General features: G+C 41.3%; 2 protein-coding genes across 2 annotated transcripts; both read left to right on the top strand.

The window, feature by feature from the left end:
- Positions 1–652: 652 nt before the first annotated feature.
- On the top strand, positions 653–9,592 carry got2b (glutamic-oxaloacetic transaminase 2b, mitochondrial). The gene is made up of 10 exons (XM_080506179.1): positions 653–805; positions 3,915–4,071; positions 4,526–4,654; positions 4,779–4,838; positions 4,918–5,079; positions 6,027–6,131; positions 6,253–6,403; positions 7,104–7,269; positions 7,362–7,512; positions 8,300–9,592. Exons 1-10 carry the CDS (start codon positions 723–725, stop codon positions 8,420–8,422), a joined length of 1,287 nt encoding a protein of 428 aa, XP_080362305.1. The 5' UTR covers positions 653–722; the 3' UTR covers positions 8,423–9,592.
- A 1,812-nt stretch (positions 9,593–11,404) lies between these two features.
- Positions 11,405–19,512, top strand: slc38a7 (solute carrier family 38 member 7; the record flags this gene model as incomplete). The annotated part of the gene is made up of 11 exons (XM_080494221.1): positions 11,405–11,659; positions 12,054–12,107; positions 12,996–13,140; positions 13,879–14,014; positions 14,111–14,209; positions 14,365–14,422; positions 14,515–14,629; positions 15,665–15,812; positions 16,367–16,566; positions 16,655–16,706; positions 16,941–19,512. The coding sequence occupies 11 exons, from the start codon at positions 11,405–11,407 to the stop codon at positions 17,041–17,043; spliced, it is 1,365 nt and encodes a 454-aa protein (XP_080350347.1). The 3' UTR covers positions 17,044–19,512.
- Positions 19,513–19,541: the final 29 nt, after the last annotated feature.

Below are 19,541 nucleotides of genomic sequence, written 5' to 3'. Positions count from 1 at the left end.
TTCTGTGGTCGTGTATACCTTTGTGGTCATGTTGCCAGTCTGTAATGGCAGTTTTTTTTCTGTCTGTCTGTCTGTCTGATTGCTTTGGATGGGTGTAATCATTTCACTTCACTAGCATTTTATTTGACCTTGTTTTTTGTTTGCATTGATAACTGACAAGGTGAGAGTGGATATTAGGCAGGAGACGTCCTGGACAATGATATCTGTAGATGGTATTGATGTATGTGGTGAAGGTGAAGGTCTGCACTGAAAAGAGGAATTGACAGTATAAACCCAGGTTTGTGAAGGATGCACGGAAGAAGTGAAGGATGGTGAGTTTTTCCATTGAGATTTTCATTGGATGTCAGCAGGATGAACAGGATTAACGTGAACATTATTTTTTTTACATAATTTTTCTGATCATCAGAGATGCGAAATCCGGTTGAAAAGTTCCGGAAATGCAAACCTCTCTTTCGGTGTCGTTGTTAACCACCTTCGTGACTGATTAGGAATAAAGTCTTTCATTCTGGGTGTTTTATGTCCCTCACGTTGCCGCACTCTGCACGTTATAACATTTAACGGATTTACACAGATTATACTCTTCTGCGCTTCGGCAGCGTGGACGCTGCGCGAGCTCGTTGTGACGTCAGTACGCACTCGAGGGCGTAAACGTCGTCGTGGTCGCGCCTGCCCTTCACTTCAGCCCACATCCGACTAAGCCCGACTCCCAAGGAGCAGCAACCATGGCCCTCCTCAAGTCCAACAAGGTGATCTTCTGCCTGGGGAACATCTCCCCGTCTCTGGGAGCTCTGTCCAGCCGCAACAGGTAAACCACACCTCCTCCGGCTAAACCCTGCTCGGACACCGAGACGCCTGCATTGATAAAAGTGCGGGTTTCTTCACAATATTCACGGTGATCTTTCCCGTTCCAATGCCAGTCTGACAGGCAGATTAGCTGTTATTTTTAGTTCCACGGCGGTGAGTGTCTCGGTGCAGACTGCGGCTCTGTCCTCGATACGGTCCTTACTAGCTGCCACGCTAACCGCACACACAGGGGTCAAATGGTTCCACCAGGCCCCGCGGTGATGTAGGCTGCACTGGGCTTCCCGTGCAGCGAGTTACTGTTCAGGTTAACGCTCTACAGGTGATTTTTTTTTTTTTTTTACAGAGTTGCATCAGTCGCTGGGTTCTGTGATTCACACTGGCGTGACCGTAGAAGGTTATTTTTCATCCACTTCATGAAGATGGTGAATGTCACGACACGTCGGTGTGTCAGAAGCACAACTTCCCTGCATCAGTCAACGCCTTCTGTCTGAGAAATGGTGGCTCAGTCACCTTATAGTTTGTTGTTGTCATAACGTATCACACCTTTTGTGTTAAATGTATTTTTATTGGCCTTTTAACCAAGTTTTTAGCTAATTAGACAATCGCGATAGCTTCAGTGGCCAAATCCCACGCTCTTTTTTGAGCCAACAGACTTGTCGTAGTTTCTAAAATAGAGCGATCTGATTGGCTGTCGCGCTCCGTCATTGTGCGTTGATTGGCTCCTCTCTTGCAGTTCAGCTCGCTCGTGTCTTTCAGGGTGCTCTTGGAGGGCAATCTAATATATTTCTTCTTTTTTTTAATGTATCGCTTCGTGAAATGAATTATCCATAACAGTATAATTTTAAGTTTAATTCAGAGTGCTCTATTCTTACTTAACTGGAGTCAATAGTCTGTGTGTGCGTGTGTGGGTGAAATCGTTTGGTTTTGTGAGCACATTGTCTAGTGGTTTCGTTTTGTGGTTGGGTTTCAGTGAGCCTCCCTCGTGTCATATCATGTTTAAATTAGTCCAAAATGAATTGGCCTGACAACCCCAAACACACCCGCTCTGCAACTTGACAAGAAAGGCCTTTGATCTGTTGCTCACGAATAATCTCCCTGTTTACCTAAACTCTGAAGTTCACTGTTCAAAGGTTATGTTTATATGCATTTGACAATCAATACCTCTTTGGGAAACATTTAGCTGTTGTTGTCATTTTCAAGGCTATCATTCCACATGTTGGTAAATAACACAAAAACAAACAAACTATCCTGTTTTGTTTGTATTAACAATGTTTTTTTTTTTACTTATTCTTTTTGACCTGCTATCTTCACAAACATACATTGACTGACTACATTCTGCATATATGTTCAGTGAAAGTTGGAAAATCTTATCTAATCAGGGACTTCACATATAGAAACAGCCCGACAGCTCCACAAACTGTTGACATGACACCAACTACAGGAATAACACATGACTCTAATAAACAGCCATAAAACATTCTTCTTTAACCCCGACTCAAGATTTAAAAAAAGTTTGTTGTCAATGCTAATCATTTGGGAGGAGATAAAAGCTGGAACGCGGATCTAAACATTTACTTTTTCGTTCATAAGATAATTCTCTTGATATTCATGCAGTGACCATACATTTGTTGATGAAGTCACAATAAGACATGGTCATCCCATGAGTGTTAATATTATTGGATTGAAGACTTACTTTTGGCCTTTACAAAAGGTTCTGTGCTAAATTTAGCTGCAAAGTGAAGAGGGCTCACAAAGAAACCTGAGACGGCGACGTCTCGCTGAGGACAGGGGTGCAGGTTACTATGTGTGAAAATCAGATCACTGAATGTTTGTGTTTTACCAGTAATCCATGCCGTCATATGAGCTCCTTTTTTTTTTTTTTTTTGGTTCTTTCTCCCACAATAAGTTTAATGCGGGTCCCATTCTTTTTACAGCTTGAGCTATTTTGATATACACAATAACCTGCAGACTGAGCCTGACTGAGGATAATAGGGAAGACCACACAACCCTTTTCACACTTATGACTATGTTGCATTCTTTAATTCTGCCCTGTTTACTTGTTCTTTTTATGGGCTATTTATTTTCTGGGTTGCTTTACCTCCACCACAGTTGCGCGGGATATTTTCACGATTTACTTATTGAGTTAGTGCCTGAGTTAACTCTGGAAAATTGAGCGGTTTAAACATTTAAAAGATGGACGACATGGTTTCGTGCGGCTCCAGAATTTAAAATGGAGAAGCAAAAAAAAAAAAAAAAAATTTTCAACTTATTAATGATTCGACTATCAAAACACATGAATATTACACTAATTGAACAAACCATAAACCTCAGTATGAAAGGATGAACTTGGTGAAAGTCGTAGTTATTTCATAGGCAGCTTGTGTCTTCGATCCAGATTAAGCGTGACTGTTGTTTCTGGACTCTGGACCTTCTGAATGGATTATGTTTGCTTCTTGAAACCTGTTTCCACTGAGCATGTGTTGTTCATTTGTCTGTATTAGTGTACTAACCATAACATCACATGAGGAGTATTATGTCCACTGGAAGTTGGAGGTTTGCTCACTCAGGAGTCGCTCTCTGACCAGCATCACAAAGAAAAAGTATAGCTGCAGCTCTTCTTACTCGCCAAGGAATATCCTGCTTTTTTTTTGCAATTAAATGTCTGTACAGTAATTTCCCAGTCTGATACTTCTGTTTTCTTGGTATATTGACATGCAAAGTGGTTTTATGGTGTAGAAAATGACATGAACTTGTTTTTTTTTTTTTTGTTTGTTTTGAAATTGTTCATCATCTGCTGGATGTCTTCTTTCAACTTTCTTTGGTGTTCCCGAACCATCGTTCTCACTGAATGTGTATGGCACGATCGGATCATTTTGCAACAAATCTGAAATCAGCGATTTCTCTCAGATCCACACATAATTTAACTCGTCCAATCTTGCCTGCTAAAATAACTTCTGGCTAAATTATGCAACTTGCAAGACAAACTGGTACCGCAACACCAATGTGGGGAATAGCTGACTTGAAGTTTATTGAAACCTCTCAAGTGGTGAAAATGTGTGTGACTACTGTTCAGTTGTGGTCACTAACTAGCAGTTTGGGTTTACTTGCAGCTCATGGTGGGGTGGAGTGCAGATGGGTCCCCCCGACCCCATCCTGGGGGTATCGGAGGCATTCAAGAAGGACACCAACCCAAAGAAGATGAACCTGGGAGTTGGAGCCTACAGGGACGACCAGGGGAAGCCCTATGTCCTCAACTGTGTTCGCAAGGTAAAGCCGTTGGCAAAACCGTCCAGGGAATCCACTCAAGTTCTCCTGTTTAATGCACACAGAGTGATTAAATTCATTCAGGGATTCATTTTTGGTGGTGATATGCTGCACTTGTCTCGTAGTTGACAATGTGACCTGTTTAAGCAAGAGCTTTGAAACCGCTGCATGGTTTGTTTAGCCTCTTATTGTTAAAAAAAAAAAATGGAGTCAAAGGTGATGGCCGAGCAACATTTGTTCATGGGTCAGTACTTGCTGAGTCATCCCGAGTTGTGCTTTTTGAGTGTATTTCAGGCTGAAACATCTGGACAGAATTAAATTTTTTGCACTCATCACTGTTATATAGTTTGTTTTGTCTTGTCAACAAAATCACATGAATATCCATGCCTTGGTTGATTTAAAAAATATGTTTTTGAGATGGTTTATTGCAATTTCACATTATATTCACCCCCCCCAGGCTGAAGGTTTGATTACAGCTAAACAGCTGGATAAGGAGTATCTTCCCATTGGTGGACTTGGGGACTTTACCAAAGCTTGCGCCCAGCTGGCCTTTGGTGCTGACAATGAGGTGCTGAAGAGCAGCAGGGTAAGTTATGATGTTCACCAATCCAGCCACAATAAAGTTCATATGACTGTTTCGAACCAAATCTGAGCATCAATTGTTTTTTTTCGTTTGTTTGTTTGTTTGTTTTGATTTAAATCCTCAACAGAGCATCACTGTCCAGACCATTTCAGGGACTGGATCTCTGCGTATTGGAGGCAACTTCTTGGTAAGACTCACTTGTACTTATCATTTACAGCAGGGAAGACATTGCAGCCATTCAATCAGGCTGCCTTTCTTTGTCACAGTCTCGGTTCCACGGAGGTCCAAAGGACGTGTACCTGCCCAAACCCTCCTGGGGAAACCACACACCTATCTTCAGAGACGCCGGCATGCAGCTCAAAGCATACCGATACTACGACGCTTCCACCTGCGGTTTTGACTTCAAAGGAGCTCTTGATGACATTTCCGTAAGATCTTTTTTCGGTTTTCTGTTGGAATAATGCTTCGAGAAAGATATTTATACAAGTACATCCTGTTTCTGACTTCTTGAGCTTTGGGAGAAACATAATATAAACAGGAAAGTGATTATAGAATAGCCTTTGAACCAGTTGCACTGTCACTGTGAGACATGATAGAACACTCAGCTGCTGAGAGCTTTTTGCCCTGTGGTATAAACGATAACCATTTAGCCATTAACTTGTCTCGAAGCTTTCAACCAACAATAATATCTATGTGTTCGTACCAGTGTGTTTTTGCAACAGCTGCCAACAAGGACCTTGTTTTCACCCTCACTTATCTTTGAGTGGCGTTTCTATTAGACCAAGTAAATGAGGCACATCATTTTAAATTCTGAATCACGACATCGAGTACCATTGGTAACGAGCTGTTGAAAAGTGTCTGTAGTTTCATGTTTGAATGTATTAATCCACAATGTAATCATTTCTGCTATATTGATGTGTTTTGCACACTGTGACTTATTTGTAAATTTTATGTCAAATATATTTTGACTTGTCAAGTCGATTTGTTTGACTTTATTAAGGGTAAACCACCTTAGTGTGCATGCATAGTGCTAAATTGCATCTTCGTGCTTGAAGTGAAGCATTCACACCGCTATAGCAAACAAACTTGACATTCAGCAATCAAACACTTTGGGTTTTAAAGCACACCCCCTATTTTAAAGTCCTCTTGTATTCTTGTAGTTGGTCAGCGGTCGTGAAAATCAATGTTTATCCAGAGCCCTGGCTTAATTGAGATTCAGTGGCAAGGAGGAACGCGAGCAGACCTCCTACAATGGAATGTATTTACCACACCTAATGTTGCAATTACAGTGGAATAGGAATTGTGAAATTGACTAAGCAGAACAAGTCGTAAACTGACGGTGTTGTATTTTGAAATCTCCTCTTTTGTTTCTCAGAAAATCCCTGAGCAGAGTGTGATCCTGCTGCACGCCTGTGCCCACAACCCCACCGGAGTGGACCCCAAGCCCGAACAATGGAAGGAGATCTCTGAGGTTGTGAAGGTGAGTGACTGTTATTGCCACGTTTGACAGGTGATCGTTCACAGCACATTGCGTGGTTTCCTTCACCTTAAAACTGTTCTCGCTCTGATGTCTGCCACCGTCTTTTCTTTCCACTCTATAGAAAAGGAACCTTCTGGTGTTCTTCGACATGGCCTATCAGGGCTTCGCCAGCGGAGACATTGATCGTGACGCCTGGGCCGTGCGCCACTTCCTTGAGCAGGGACACAACATCGTGCTCTCCCAGTCTTTTGCCAAGAACATGGGACTTTACGGTGAGTCAAACCTAAAGCACAGGCTTTGCACGGATGAGCGTTATTACCTGCAAGCGAGTCACAACTTAGAAATGAAATAAGGCTTTTGCAATGTTTCAGGTAAAAGCCATATTTGCGTTTTAATACCATGCCGTGCAATTTTTTTTTTTTTAAGTCTTCAAACTTTAAAAGTTCTAAAAAAATAAATAAATGATGTAATACGTTTATTTAACGTGGCTTCAAGGTTCAAGGTGTTTTATTTGTCATATCACTAGTAAAAGCCAGGTTTCACAGTGAATGAAATTCTTATTTTGCCGTCCACCCTGAAGCCGACCTATATAAATAAGTATATACACAAGAGAATAAAATATAAAAAATAAAATAAAGTAACAGAGCAGTGCAAAAATATTAGTGCGAAAGTGAGATGTGCAATGTAAACATGTCAGAAGCTGTTCAAAAGTCTGATGGCAACTGGGAAGAAAGAGTTTTTCAGTCCATTCTTTTCACTTTTAGTACTATAAGACATTCAATGGGTTGAATGTAAACGAAGCTTCCCCAACTGTCAAAATACACAGATGTTATTAGTTATTATTTGGAAACTTAATCCAGTGAGATTATTCTTTCGCCTTCCGATGGCCTCTGCTTGGGGCCAGGTCTGATTTGTTGAACTCTCAGTTGCAATTTCGCTGTCGTCACTGTCGATGACTGTGAATGTTCACAGGTGAGCGTGTCGGAGGCTTCACCGTGGTGTGCAGCACCGCAGAGGAGGCAAAGCGTGTGGAGTCTCAGCTTAAGATCCTCATCAGGCCCATTTACTCCAACCCACCGATGAACGGGGCCAGAATCGCCACGACCATTCTCAACACACCAGACCTGCGCTCGCTGTGGTACGAGCGCCTGATGCCTTCGGTCTTTTGTTAGAAATCGGGTGTACAATTTTTGTTTCTACGCGAATCACACTTTTCTTTGTCCATCCCAGGTTGGATGAGGTCCATGGAATGGCGAACCGCATCATCAAGATGAGAGAACAGCTGGTGGCAGGCCTGAAGAAGAACGGCTCCTCACACAACTGGCAGCACGTCATCGACCAGATCGGCATGTTCTGCTTCACAGGCCTCAAACCCGAGCAGGTGAGCGCTCAGAGCGTAGGACACATAAGATTACTCTTTGTTGAAATATAGCTTTAGTAATGGCCAATTCAGTTCATTAAGCCTGTTTACGTGACGTCAAAACATCAAATTATTGTCTGGTTCCTGGAGGGAATGGATTATTCATGTGATGATGTAAGCCAAATATATTATACCTTTATCTTTTTCCATCTGCGCATGTATTTGGATGGGGGGGCTGTTCAACGAGACAAAACCAGATTTCGATTTTCAGTTATCCCATATTTGATGTACAAGTAGATGTGTTGGAACGATTTCTTCATTCCTCCCAATTATCGGCTTCTGGTCATGTAATCGGGCTTATTAAAAAGCTCTTTGTCAGACCATTTAAGAATTGAAAGATATAAATCTCCTCTCTTTCAATTATATAGAGCTCCAGCTCGGACCGGTAGTTTCCTGGATGCTCTGCTGGTTGCAGTTTTCCATATAGTTTTTATGTTTACAAAAATCTCCCCGTCTCACTGTACATACGGGGCAGGGTTTAACTTTTACGTGCATTTATTGCCGAGAACTGCTGTAGACCAAACAAAATGTACGTTTATTTTTTTGTTTGTGTTCTTGGTGTTGCTATTAATTCAGCAGAATAAACTATTGCAAACTGAAAGTAGAAAATCTGAACTTTTTCAATGAGATTGCGTACTGAATCATAAATTACAAAACGAGATGATAATGAAAGTGTAAAAAAACAAAAACCAAACATTGCACTGGACTCCGTCTTTAGTAGAATCGTTAACTTGTTTTGCTCTTGCAGGTTGAACGACTGACAAAGGAGTTCTCCGTGTACATGACCAAGGACGGCAGGATTTCCATGGCGGGCGTCTCCTCTGGAAACGTGGGCTACCTGGCCGATTCGATCCACGCCGTCACCAAGTAGAGTGGAGCCAGTCGGGAGAGTGGTGAAATCAAAGCAGCCGTCATAGAAGAGGAGCTTCAGACATCACGTTTTCTCATCCATTTTCACCATTTTAAAAGTCAACTTAACATTTAGATCAACTTTTTCTGGATTGGAGTTGAATTTGGAAAAGTGGTACATTTTACACACAAAGCACATTTTTTTTTTTTTTTTCCCCAGTTACATTTTTTTTTTTCTTTTTAAACATTTCATCAGGCACCCCTGCAAAAAAAACAAAAAACTTTTTTTTCTTTTTCTGCCAGAATCACTGAGCTGATATCTAACCTTGGCTTATTTATTACGTGGAGTCGACTGTTGGCTGTGTTTGTCCTAAATGTGCACTCTTGATCTGCTGCGGGCCCGTTCACGCTAAATCATCAACAAGCACACAAACCGAGGAAATGTTAGCTTGTGTGTTAGTTTTGCGTCCAAAATGAGCTTTCTGCTGCTCTGTGACAGCCTGTAGAGATGACTTTTTCTTAATTTAACGGTGGATGGGTAGCACTTTATGAACTGAAAGACACTGTTTGGATATCAAGACATGACTTTAATCAATTTACATTCATAACTGCGACATAACTAATCGGTTCTTCAGCAATGTAATGTCTTATCTCTCTTTGGCTTTTCTTCCATTACTCTTGTGTTCAGTAATTTTCTTGAAGGATTTTAATTTTTAGGTGAGCACATGGCAGCAGCCTCTCGGTCACTCTCGCCCCCTTCACCATCAAGCACACAAACCAAAAGAGTTGAACTACAATACAGAGTAAAGTATAGCTAAGCAATTGACTGTATACCCTGGTTTCCATGCTAAATATTGATTTTCCACATATTTGCTCCAAATATGCCTGATCTTTGAGGACTGTGTTCTTGAAAGCCCTGTGCATGTCTGTGGGTTAACGTGACGCGTTCATGAGGAGATGGGACATGTGCGCAAGCTGCTGGTTCACTCAGACATCGTGTCTCGCTGTATGGATCGGTTCATCAAAACTGTGAAGTCAAAGGTGACATTTGGTAATGTGGGCTTTGTCCCAAGTCTGCGCATACTTCTGAAACTCGTGGCTCTTTGCCACCATGTTTTACATTCTGTCCTAAAATATGGATCATTGGTCATGTATCATTTATTGAACAAAGAATAAATCCTTATAGAGTCGGGATGTGTTTTGTTGTGTTTTCTTTTCAACCATTGCAATCAAGAGTTGTCGAGCTTTCCTTTTCACAGTAATTTTCACACTTATAATCCTACATCCTTTGTCCTACAGTGTAAATTGCTGATACATAATAGTTTGCAGCAAGATGAAATGTATTATTTCTGATCCAGTCTCAACTCTTATAAAGCACTCAATGAAATTCTTTCAAATGAAAAGTGGTGACTTGTGGCATCTTAAAACCAAAATTTAGAAAATGCCACAAATATCAAGTGTTTTTTTTAGCAGTATATACATTTCCACAGACTGCACAACTGAGCAGTTTTACAATATGAGTTAAGAATGTTCTCGAAATACCACTTATTGGATGCAAACGGTATATTTGACAATGGATATTCTGTCAATATCTCTTTTACACTTCATTTGCTGTTATAATTGTCATTGAGGTCATTGAAGTAAATCAAAACAATGAATTTACAAAAAAAGCATTGACACGTGTATATTTACAAATAGAACATGTACATCTACCTATATATCTGTTGTTTTAATCAACATGCATTTGTTTACATCGAAATCTATTCAGTAATCTGGTTCATCCTGTCTATTTAATATCGCACGACGATCCTGTCCCGTTCGTAGGGTCAGACTTTTGTAGTTTTGAGAACTACATTACCCACAGACGCTGGTTTCCTGTCACGTGACTCGGTGTCACATGCTCGCTGGTTGAATACAGCCGGGCCAGTCATTCCCTGCGGCGGAGGCTGAAGGTAACGAGCTGCCAACATTTAATTTCCACAGTCAACCAAACAACAAACACATTACCACCAACAGGAATAGTTCAGGGTTTTTGGGGTTTTTTTTTTTACAGAAGATGTCCGGTCTGAAGAAACGAGCCTTCGGTGTGTTTTTGGCCTCCAGCGGGGTGTTTTGTTCGTTAGCTAGCTATTGTGGGGCGGTGACAAAGGGCATGGCTGTGTTGACACATGTTATTGTGTCCGTGATGAAAAGAAGAGCACATATCTAACGTCGTTTTAAGTTCTTAACTGGCGTTTCTTCAAAACAGTCATTCAAAACCGGTAGTCGTGCCTCCCTGTCATGTCGTCTCACATGTCAGGAAACACAACAACATTAGAAATATCAGCCGAGGTGTTAATGGAAGCTTCTCTGACTTCTCTTCTGGACAGAAAATGTCAAATTGTCTTACTTGACCGATTGTTGAAAGGAGTCCTGCAGCAGGTTTCAGTGAGGAGCCATCCTCCAAGGTTAAAGTCAGCAGTGAAGGTTTTACAGTGTTGTTAATCCAGATATTACTCTCAGCTCGGGTTAACCTTCAGCATTTCTATATTGTCGATGGATATCTTTTTCAAAAAAGTAACTATTTATGGATCATTGCAGGATTTTTCTCACAATACTGACAATAATGTATTTAGAACAATGTAATGTATTATATCTTTATTCTTTCCCCCTCATTATTCTATAAAAAAAACTAAAATTTAGCTTATTTCACACTATTTTAAAGTTTAACCCGCATTATGTTTTTAAATTCTGGTTTGGTACAGTACTCGAGCCTGTTATTGATTCTGTGATGGCTATTTCCCTGAAGAAGTCTGACTTCAAGCTCCTTTTTTTTTTTTTAAACAGATCAATCACCAAATGGCTCCACCATCACACTTCTGAGATACTTCATCTGCCTCCGGACATAAATCACCACCCGGTGCCGCAGTTGGGGAGATTTGTCGTCTCCTCACTTTTCTCCTGGAGTCTGACTCCCATCGGGATTGGGTCGGGCTTCCTGGACTGAGCTGCAGCCTTCGAACTCATGGCGATAAACACCGACGTGGAGGACTGGGGCGTCATCGGCAGCAATGACTCTGGAGAAAGGGCGTGGCTCCTGCAGAGCCCCAGTGTGGACTCCGTCCGGCAGCCTGAGACTGACGGCCCGCGGGGCGGCGGGGTGTCGTCTATCGGGGCCGTCTTCATCGTGGTAAATGCTGCGCTGGGAGCGGGTCTGCTCAACTTCCCTGCAGCCTTCAGTATGGCCGGAGGCGTCACTGCTGGGGTGATGCTACAGATGGTGAGGAGAGTCCAGTGATTGATTTGTGCTCCTTGCACTGATTCCCTACTTTTTAAACTGTAGGAGTGTGGTACATCAGCGGCACGTCCACATGAAGAGGGGGACTAATCAGACGTCATGACAGGCCAATTACGTGTCTCCAGATTTTACTGACACTGCACTTAAAAAAAACTAAACAAAAAAGCTGGATGAAAGTCTCCCATTGCTGTCTTAACATCAACGTGCCTAAAAACAAGAGTAGGCCAGTCAATTGACTTTATTCAGATAGACGTGCCTCGATAACAGTTTAAACTAAATGTTAGCGCTGGTAATGGCTACATGGCTGTCAGTCTTTCTCTCTATTGCAGACAGTAAATTGTAACCTTCTGCTTTGTGTGTCCTTTTATTGTTTCAGTTCATGCTGATCTTCATCATCAGTGGGCTGGTGATTCTTGGCTACTGCTGCCTGGTGAGTGTCAATCCAGAAGCACGGTCGTCCTCCTTTTATTATTATCGCTGTCTCCTATTTCATTCTCACACTATTGAGCTGTGTAACCCCAGTCACTCGTCGCTCACTTCAGTTCATTGACTGCGGCCTTGGGTAACGTCATTGTACTGTGGTTGGGATCTTGAGTGACTGCCGATCTTTGCACAGAGGTACAGACTTTCACTTCCTGAATTCCTGGGACATGCTGACAGGCTAAAAAAAAAAATCTCAGTGTAGAATGAGTAAAACCAAGGCTGAGTCGGCTAAATTTATTTCATCATTTGAAAGACGAGATGACCAATATAGATTACCAGGGCTTTAAAGTGCACCTAAAGTTACTTCTTTTATGACATATGATGAAAGTTAATAATGAACAGGATTGCACCGGGATGAATGTCTGCTTGTGGAGGTCAGGTCGGAGTAAACGTCGTGTTCAGCTGCAAAAATAACTTCACTTTATATCACAGAAGTTCTATTAGTTTGGGAACATAGTTCTTGATTAGTTTTTTTTTTTTAACCATCTTCAGTAGGATTAAAAAGAAGAAATTAACTGATCAGTGTTATATACAGGTGCAAAAAAATAGAATATCATTGAAAATGTATTTGTTAGTTATTTACATGGTAAAATATAGAAACTATGATGTTTAAAGTATTTGTAATAACTGAGATAGTGTCAATAGAAAATTCTAAAGAAGCAAAATTGGCTTGAAATATTCCAGTCTATGTGTAAAACACCTAAAATATGTGAAAATCTCAATGTTTTGAGGTTCACCTATAACGACTTATTATTTCACAACTTGTCTATCGTGATCACAATCCCCTTTGGTTGTGGATGTTCACGCTTTACAGTAATTATCCTGCTGCCTTCAGGTCTGTAACGAAGGCACCTACCAAGAGGTGGTTCGAGCAACGTGTGGAAGAGTCACTGGAGTCTTGTGCGAAGTGGCCATCGCCGTCTACACCTTTGGCACCTGCATTGCTTTCTTCATTGTGATTGGAGACCAGCTGGATCGCCGTGAGTCCCATGAGCAGCGCATTTTAACAGACTGGCTCGATAGTGTTGTGACAGTTAAGCTTGTTTTGACGAGCGACTGGATTCTCGTGGATTTTATGGCCGGTAGAATTGACAAATAATGTGCAGAGAGCAACTGTTTTTGCTCCGTTTATTTAATATGACTGTGTTTTCGATGACGATGAGAAACCGATGCTTCAGATGTGCGACAGGCTGCGATCGGGTCATCATACTGCAGTCGTCCTGTTGGCTACCATAATGAACCCAATGCTTTATATTTCGGCTTCCTGGTCGTTCCTTAATTTTCTAGACATCATAAATGGTCAAAAAGTTTTGGGTTCCAAGTGGGTTGAAACTATTCGGGTTTCTTTTGGTCAGAATTGAGACTTCTACTATCACCAGATCACATTTTCCTACATTTTGTCTCTCATGGAGCTTTGCTGAGAGCAAAGAGCATTGAGGATGACCGCGCTCAGCCTGTTGGTTCTCTCATGTGACCAAGTCTTACATTATCACCCCGTGACATGCTGACTGTGTGAAAATCCTCCTTCAGCCCGTTCTTGGCCTTCTCCCTCTCACTTCAAAGTTAATGAAGTGGCTGTGACTTGGATTGTCTGCAGAATGTCTGCCACGTGCACAGCAGCTTACAGTTCATGGATTCATTAGTGTGCAGTACATTTCAGTGTCTCAGTGCGTCTCAGAGCTTCTTTTTTTTAATATGATTCCTGCTGTGCGTTGCAGTGATTGCTGCGATGACTCATGAACCGGCTGCAAACTACTGGTACACTGACCGCAAGTTTACTATTGTGGTGACTGCCGTCATGGTGATTCTCCCTCTGTCCATCCCCAAAGAGATCGGCTTCCAGAAATATGCCAGGTACACAACTGAGGTCCACATGGTCGTCCTGCAGCCTGTGATCGTGCTCATTTCGCTTTGCATAGTGAGCATCTGAGTTGTTTCTCTCCACTGCAGTGCCCTGAGTGTGATGGGAACCTGGTATGTTACCGTTGTGGTGATTATAAAGTACATCTGGCCGGATAAAGAGGTGACTCCAGGTTATGTTCCCACCAGGTGAGGCCTGTATGCACATTTTACGACACTGCCATCACTTTATGCAGCTAGTCGCCCTTTAAGAGTTTGTTTTTTTTCCCCCTTTTCCAGCACAGTTGTCCATCGCATTTTCATGTTGCTTTGCTTGAGTTGCTGAATTGCTGTGTTTGTTACAGTGCTGCTTCCTGGACAGCAGTTTTCAATGCAATGCCCACCATATGCTTTGGTTTCCAGGTATCTCTTCACTTTGTATTGCTTGATCCCTCTGAAATTGGCTTTGTGTGTCTTGACTTTACGAGCGGCGCATTATTTTCTTCTGTCCTCAGTGCCATGTCAGCTGTGTGCCAGTGTTCAACAGCATGAGCAGGAAGGAAATCAAGCCGTGGGGCCTTGTAGTGACGCTCAGCATGATAATCTGCCTTTTCGTTTACACGGGAACAGGTATTGTGTATTTTTGTTGTATTGAAGTAAACCATCACCAACTCAAACGTTGATCATTGAAATAATCCCCATAGCTACACACACACACACACGAGGATGATTACCGACACGCGAAGTGAATAACAGCGATTACCTCTATCGTAGATTAAAATACATTGTGCCGCAAATGAACATTCTGTCCGCAAAGTCGATGTTTTTAGAAGCAGAAATATCTCCAAGCAAAAAGATTTGAGCAAGTTTGATAAAGTGGCTCAACAGTTCAGAGTCAGTTTGACACAATGTGAGGCAGGTGATCATAATGTTATGGCTGATAAGGCATACTTATCACAAGATCTCAGTGGATCCTGAAAAAGTCTATCATTGTTAGTATTATGTTACCCCCTGGTTTACATTTTACAGCATTTCTTAGTTAATTATCTGTACAAGTGACAGTTTTAAACATTATAGTCATTAAAAATGTGTTTTTTGTTGAACATTTGTTCTATTTTTTTCAGAAGTTATCTGATGGGAAAATACTGAGTTGAACTCTTTTGTGACGGCCGGTGTCTGACCTCCAGACTTGACCGTGAAACTGTCCTGATTGTAACTTTTACTATCAGGATGTTTTCAGGACAACATCCTCTCATTATCTCTGGAATATGAACTCATACATGTAATCTACCTCCTTAAAAAGACTCCATACTGACTCGTTTTTCATTTTTGTCTCCGTCGTCTCACACTGTACAACTCACTGCTGCCACGTGTGTGGAATTTGAATGTTCTTACAAGGCATTCGTCAGTTTTCTGTAGCCAGTCTGGTTTCCTCTCACTATCCTGAGATATGCTTGTTGGGTTCTGTCGGAGGGGGCCCTGAATCGTCTGCTGGTGTGACTGTGCCCGTCGGTGTTTTCACCACAATGAATTCTATTTGTAGTCAGTTTGCAGAGAATCCCTTGATAAAATGTCTTTTTAAAAACATCAGTTTACTTCTGCTGACTGCCAGAAGACTTCTGCTGTGACTTTCTCTCAAAAACTGTAATTCTTGTGTTTGATCAGGCGTCTGTGGCTTCCTCACGTTTGGCTCCAACGTCAGCCAGGACGTACTGATTTCATACCCTTCTGACGACGTTGCCGTGGCCATTGCAAGAGCTTTCATTGTCATCTGCGTCGTTACTTCGTACCCCATTTTACACTTCTGCGGCAGGTAAGATATAGTCAAAAAGTCTAATGATGCTTTAACCAAGCGTTTTTATTGAAGTCACTGTTTGGTAACCTCCTACAAAATGTTTTTAAATTAGAGTATTTTAGTAATTTTTTTCCAATTGATTCCTGAAGCACAGCATTCACTCCTTTATTAAAAGTTTGTACAAATGACAAAGAAGTCATTTAGTGCTACCTTCCATTAAGAGTAGCTGCTATTTATCGTTTGTCCACTGGGGGTCGCGCTGACACAGAAACGGTACAAAACAAAAAGCAACTGTGAAACTCAACACTGAAGAGCAGACTGCTGCAGATTGCAGGTGAAATTACATTAGCATCAAATCTATACTATGAGAGAGAGAGAGAGAGCTTGTGGAACACAAGAGATTGGCTGCAGCAAAAACGGTTTAATTTGCACTTAACGAAAATGCATGTTGTCAATGACTTTTGCAGGAAAGGTCTATTCAAGTTCAAGTGTCTGCAACACAACTGAGAAGCGGCACTATTGCCTGTCTCGTGTGTCATTTCCACAACTTTTCTTCTTTTGTGGCCCTGCAGGGCGGTCATAGAGGGACTTTGGCTGCGTTTCCGTGGCGAGCAGGTGGAGGTGTGCGTGCGCCGCGAACGACGGAGGCGGATCCTGCAGACGCTGGCGTGGTTCGTCGTCACACTCGTTCTCGCCCTCTTCATCCCGGACATCGGTCGCGTGATCTCACTGATCGGAGGATTGGCAGCCTGTTTCATCTTCGTCTTTCCAGGTAGCGGCAACCTCATCTGATTTGTACCGTCAGAAGACGTCCGCGCAGTCTCAATATAACACCCGTCAAATACTATGCAACTTCACAGGTTTGTGTTTGATGCAAGCCAAGTTATCGGAGACCGACAATCGATCTGCAAGGTGAGATGACCCAGACTCAATTCCTCTCAATTCTCGTTCAACGGAAAGTAACAGACGTTTATCCACCGGGCCCCACAGAGTTCTTTGTGTTTAAGTAGAAAGTTTGGGGGAGTGGAAGGTGCAAAAGTAGATTATCTCTTATTTGTATTCATTTAAAACACACCTGGAGACGAGTTTAATCCTGGTCTCTCTCTCTCTCTCTCTCCCCCCCCCCCCCCCCCCCCCCCCCCCAAGCTGGCATGGATTGGTGGTCTTTGGCGTTGTCATGGTTACACTGGGAGTGTTTATCTTCGGCCTCACCACGACAAACTCCATCTATCAAGATGTCTCCAACTAAAGGGAACTTAATGGGAGAAGGGCCCCTCATCTTTGAAGACGATGAGCAGAAGGTCCTCAGACACGTGCTGCTCTTCTCGACTGCTGGATTCAAGCGTCATGCGACTTATTCAAATACTCAACGCCACTACAGCTCATCCGCTCCATCCAGAGGGTTCTTCTCCGAAACAGAGAGTCACCAGAGGATGCCAAGTGACTTCAAGCACTCAAGTTTATTTTCCGTGAAGTTCCAATAGCATGCAATACGTTTTGACGCTGCTCCCGCCTCGGGACCGTGTGGGCGAAAAACATCCAGTCCTGTTTACAAGAGCTGAAGGACTTTATATAGTACGGTTTTTACAATCAAATTGATTTTAATAAGGAAATTGTACCAATTTGTGTATTTTAAGTTGCACGGCTAAGAAAACCTTTGTGACCGTTGAATATCGACGTGCTGTGGTTCTCATGTACATGTAAATACTCTTAATTCAGGTTCAGCCTTTTTAATCACAGTTCCTCCATCTATTGAATCAAGTGACTGGTTGAAATACAGAACGACAGAATTGACTATATTCACTACATGGTCGAGACTCTGGATCCGAGGACCCGGGTTGAATCCCGGTTGCAGCAGGAAGTGAAACAGCAATCGGCCAAGTTCACACAGCAAGTTGCAATGACTTTCTGTGACCCTGTAAAAAGGGAGCGGCAAAACACTCTTATTACAACTACAACTTACAAATTACAACTACATGAACCAGATACACTAGTTCTTTGCATTTTAGGTCAAATTCAGGAGCTCATCTGAGCTCTGTACCTTTTGGTTTCGTTAGATTACTGCATGTTTTACAAAAATAGGGTCAGATTGGTGTGAAGTTTCACCTTGTTTCTGATGGTTAATCACTTTTAAATGATGTCTCAAAAGATTGAATGTAAAAAATATTTTTTGCATAATTTAATTCATTTATTTTTCATTGTAGAATTTAGCCAATAAGTGATGGAAATCAAAACGAGGGGTTAATATCCTTGTCGTTTTCCAAAGATTAGATGTTTTCACAATTTTTCCATTCAAATACCAAGTTATTGTTATGTAATTTCCTGCAAAAAATAACTGAGAAAGCAATTAAATTTTCCAAAAGGAAAAGGCAAACATTAATTCAAGCCATATTTGTGTAATATTCAAGTACCTCAAACAATTCAAAGCACATCTGTGTGAGATGGAAAATCAAACTGCCTTTGTACTTGAAAGAAAAAAGGATGAAGGCTTATTTCACCGAAATCACTTTGTGCACTTTTTTTTTTTTTTTGACATGACAAATCTGCCTTTATCAACTACAACCAAACTACAGACGTTTGCCACTAAAGAAATTAAGAGTATTGATGTAAAGATCTAAAGTTCAAGTAGTTCAATCACATGGAAATGCTTTTTTTTTTTTCTTTTTCTTTTTCTAAGTGGACATAACATGAGGGCAAAGTTTAAGTATATATCTGGAATAGCAATCCGAACTAAACCAAGTGATCTTCTTCTGTGTTTTATGTTGACTGTGTCTTTAACACGGCTAATCTTGATTAGAGCTGTATGCAGTTCGATTCCATTACTCCGTGAAACAAGAGGTACGGAGAAGGTATAAGGGATTGTTTTAGTGTTCTACGTTTATTAGACCATGTTTGAATGAATACTGTGACACCTGCATCGTACTTTAAAATAACAAAGATGGACAATATGATGATGGACTGTTTTTAATTTTAATTCATTGTGCAAGAATGTTTATGGTTTGGTGCTTTAATGTTCATTTTTTATTTTTAAATGTTTTAATATTTAGCTTTTTGGTGCGACGAATCAGTGTTTGGTCATGTTTACCTCGACGACATTTATAATTTATAGCCATGATTTATTCTATTTCAAACTGGGAAAAAAGTACCAACTTCTTTTCGTGACTTCCTGTTGTCTTCACATTGAAAGGTGACGATGTTTGTGGGACATTTCCGAGACCAGCCAGTGATGCTGGATGAATTCATTGGATTTGAAGCATGTAAATAAATGACAATCCTCATGTCACAAGTCCAACAAAATCTTTAATAAAAACAAGTTCATGTGAGGTGATCAACAAAGTTTGAGCAGTCAATAATTAAAAAAAAAAAAAAAAAAAGTCAAAGGCACAAAAAAATTATCACATCCGTGCCACAAACATGAGTTTGAGAAGATTTTTACCATTACTGTGTAATTGTGATGTGTGAAAGTCTCCATATGAATGAAATTCAACTGAGAAAAGTGTCATTTTAAAATCTGTTTTCATCAATTATTTCTCCTGAATGGACTCTGTACTTCACTTTGGACACACACATCTGCTGAATTTACAAATTTAAGAATTTCAAAAAATCCTGTTACTGTGCTTCATTTCCATGACGCCAGTGACCTAAACACACCGTGTTTCCATTCAGTGTAGAAGCAGGTGGTGTGATGTTGATTGTAAACCTCTTAAATTGTTTTTCAGTTCACTGAAAATTACTCCCCCCCCCCCC

Source organism: Blennius ocellaris (assembly GCF_963422515.1).
Source record: "Blennius ocellaris genome assembly, chromosome: 1".
Taxonomy (NCBI): domain Eukaryota; kingdom Metazoa; phylum Chordata; class Actinopteri; order Blenniiformes; family Blenniidae; genus Blennius; species Blennius ocellaris.
Note: the sequence above shows the minus strand (reverse complement) of the source record. Positions and strands in the feature narration are given on the sequence as shown.

What these genes read in the sequence shown, in the direction of transcription:
- got2b (XM_080506179.1), top strand. Translation starts at nt 723, where the DNA reads ATGGCCCTCCTCAAGTCCAACAAGGTGATCTTCTGCCTGGGGAACATC. An exon ending in AGATCTCTGAGGTTGTGAAG is followed by an intron (nt 6,132 to 6,252) that starts GTGAGTGACTGT and finishes TCCACTCTATAG; the next exon opens with AAAAGGAACCTTCTGGTGTT. An exon ending in CCAGACCTGCGCTCGCTGTG is followed by an intron (nt 7,270 to 7,361) that starts GTACGAGCGCCT and finishes TGTCCATCCCAG; the next exon opens with GTTGGATGAGGTCCATGGAA.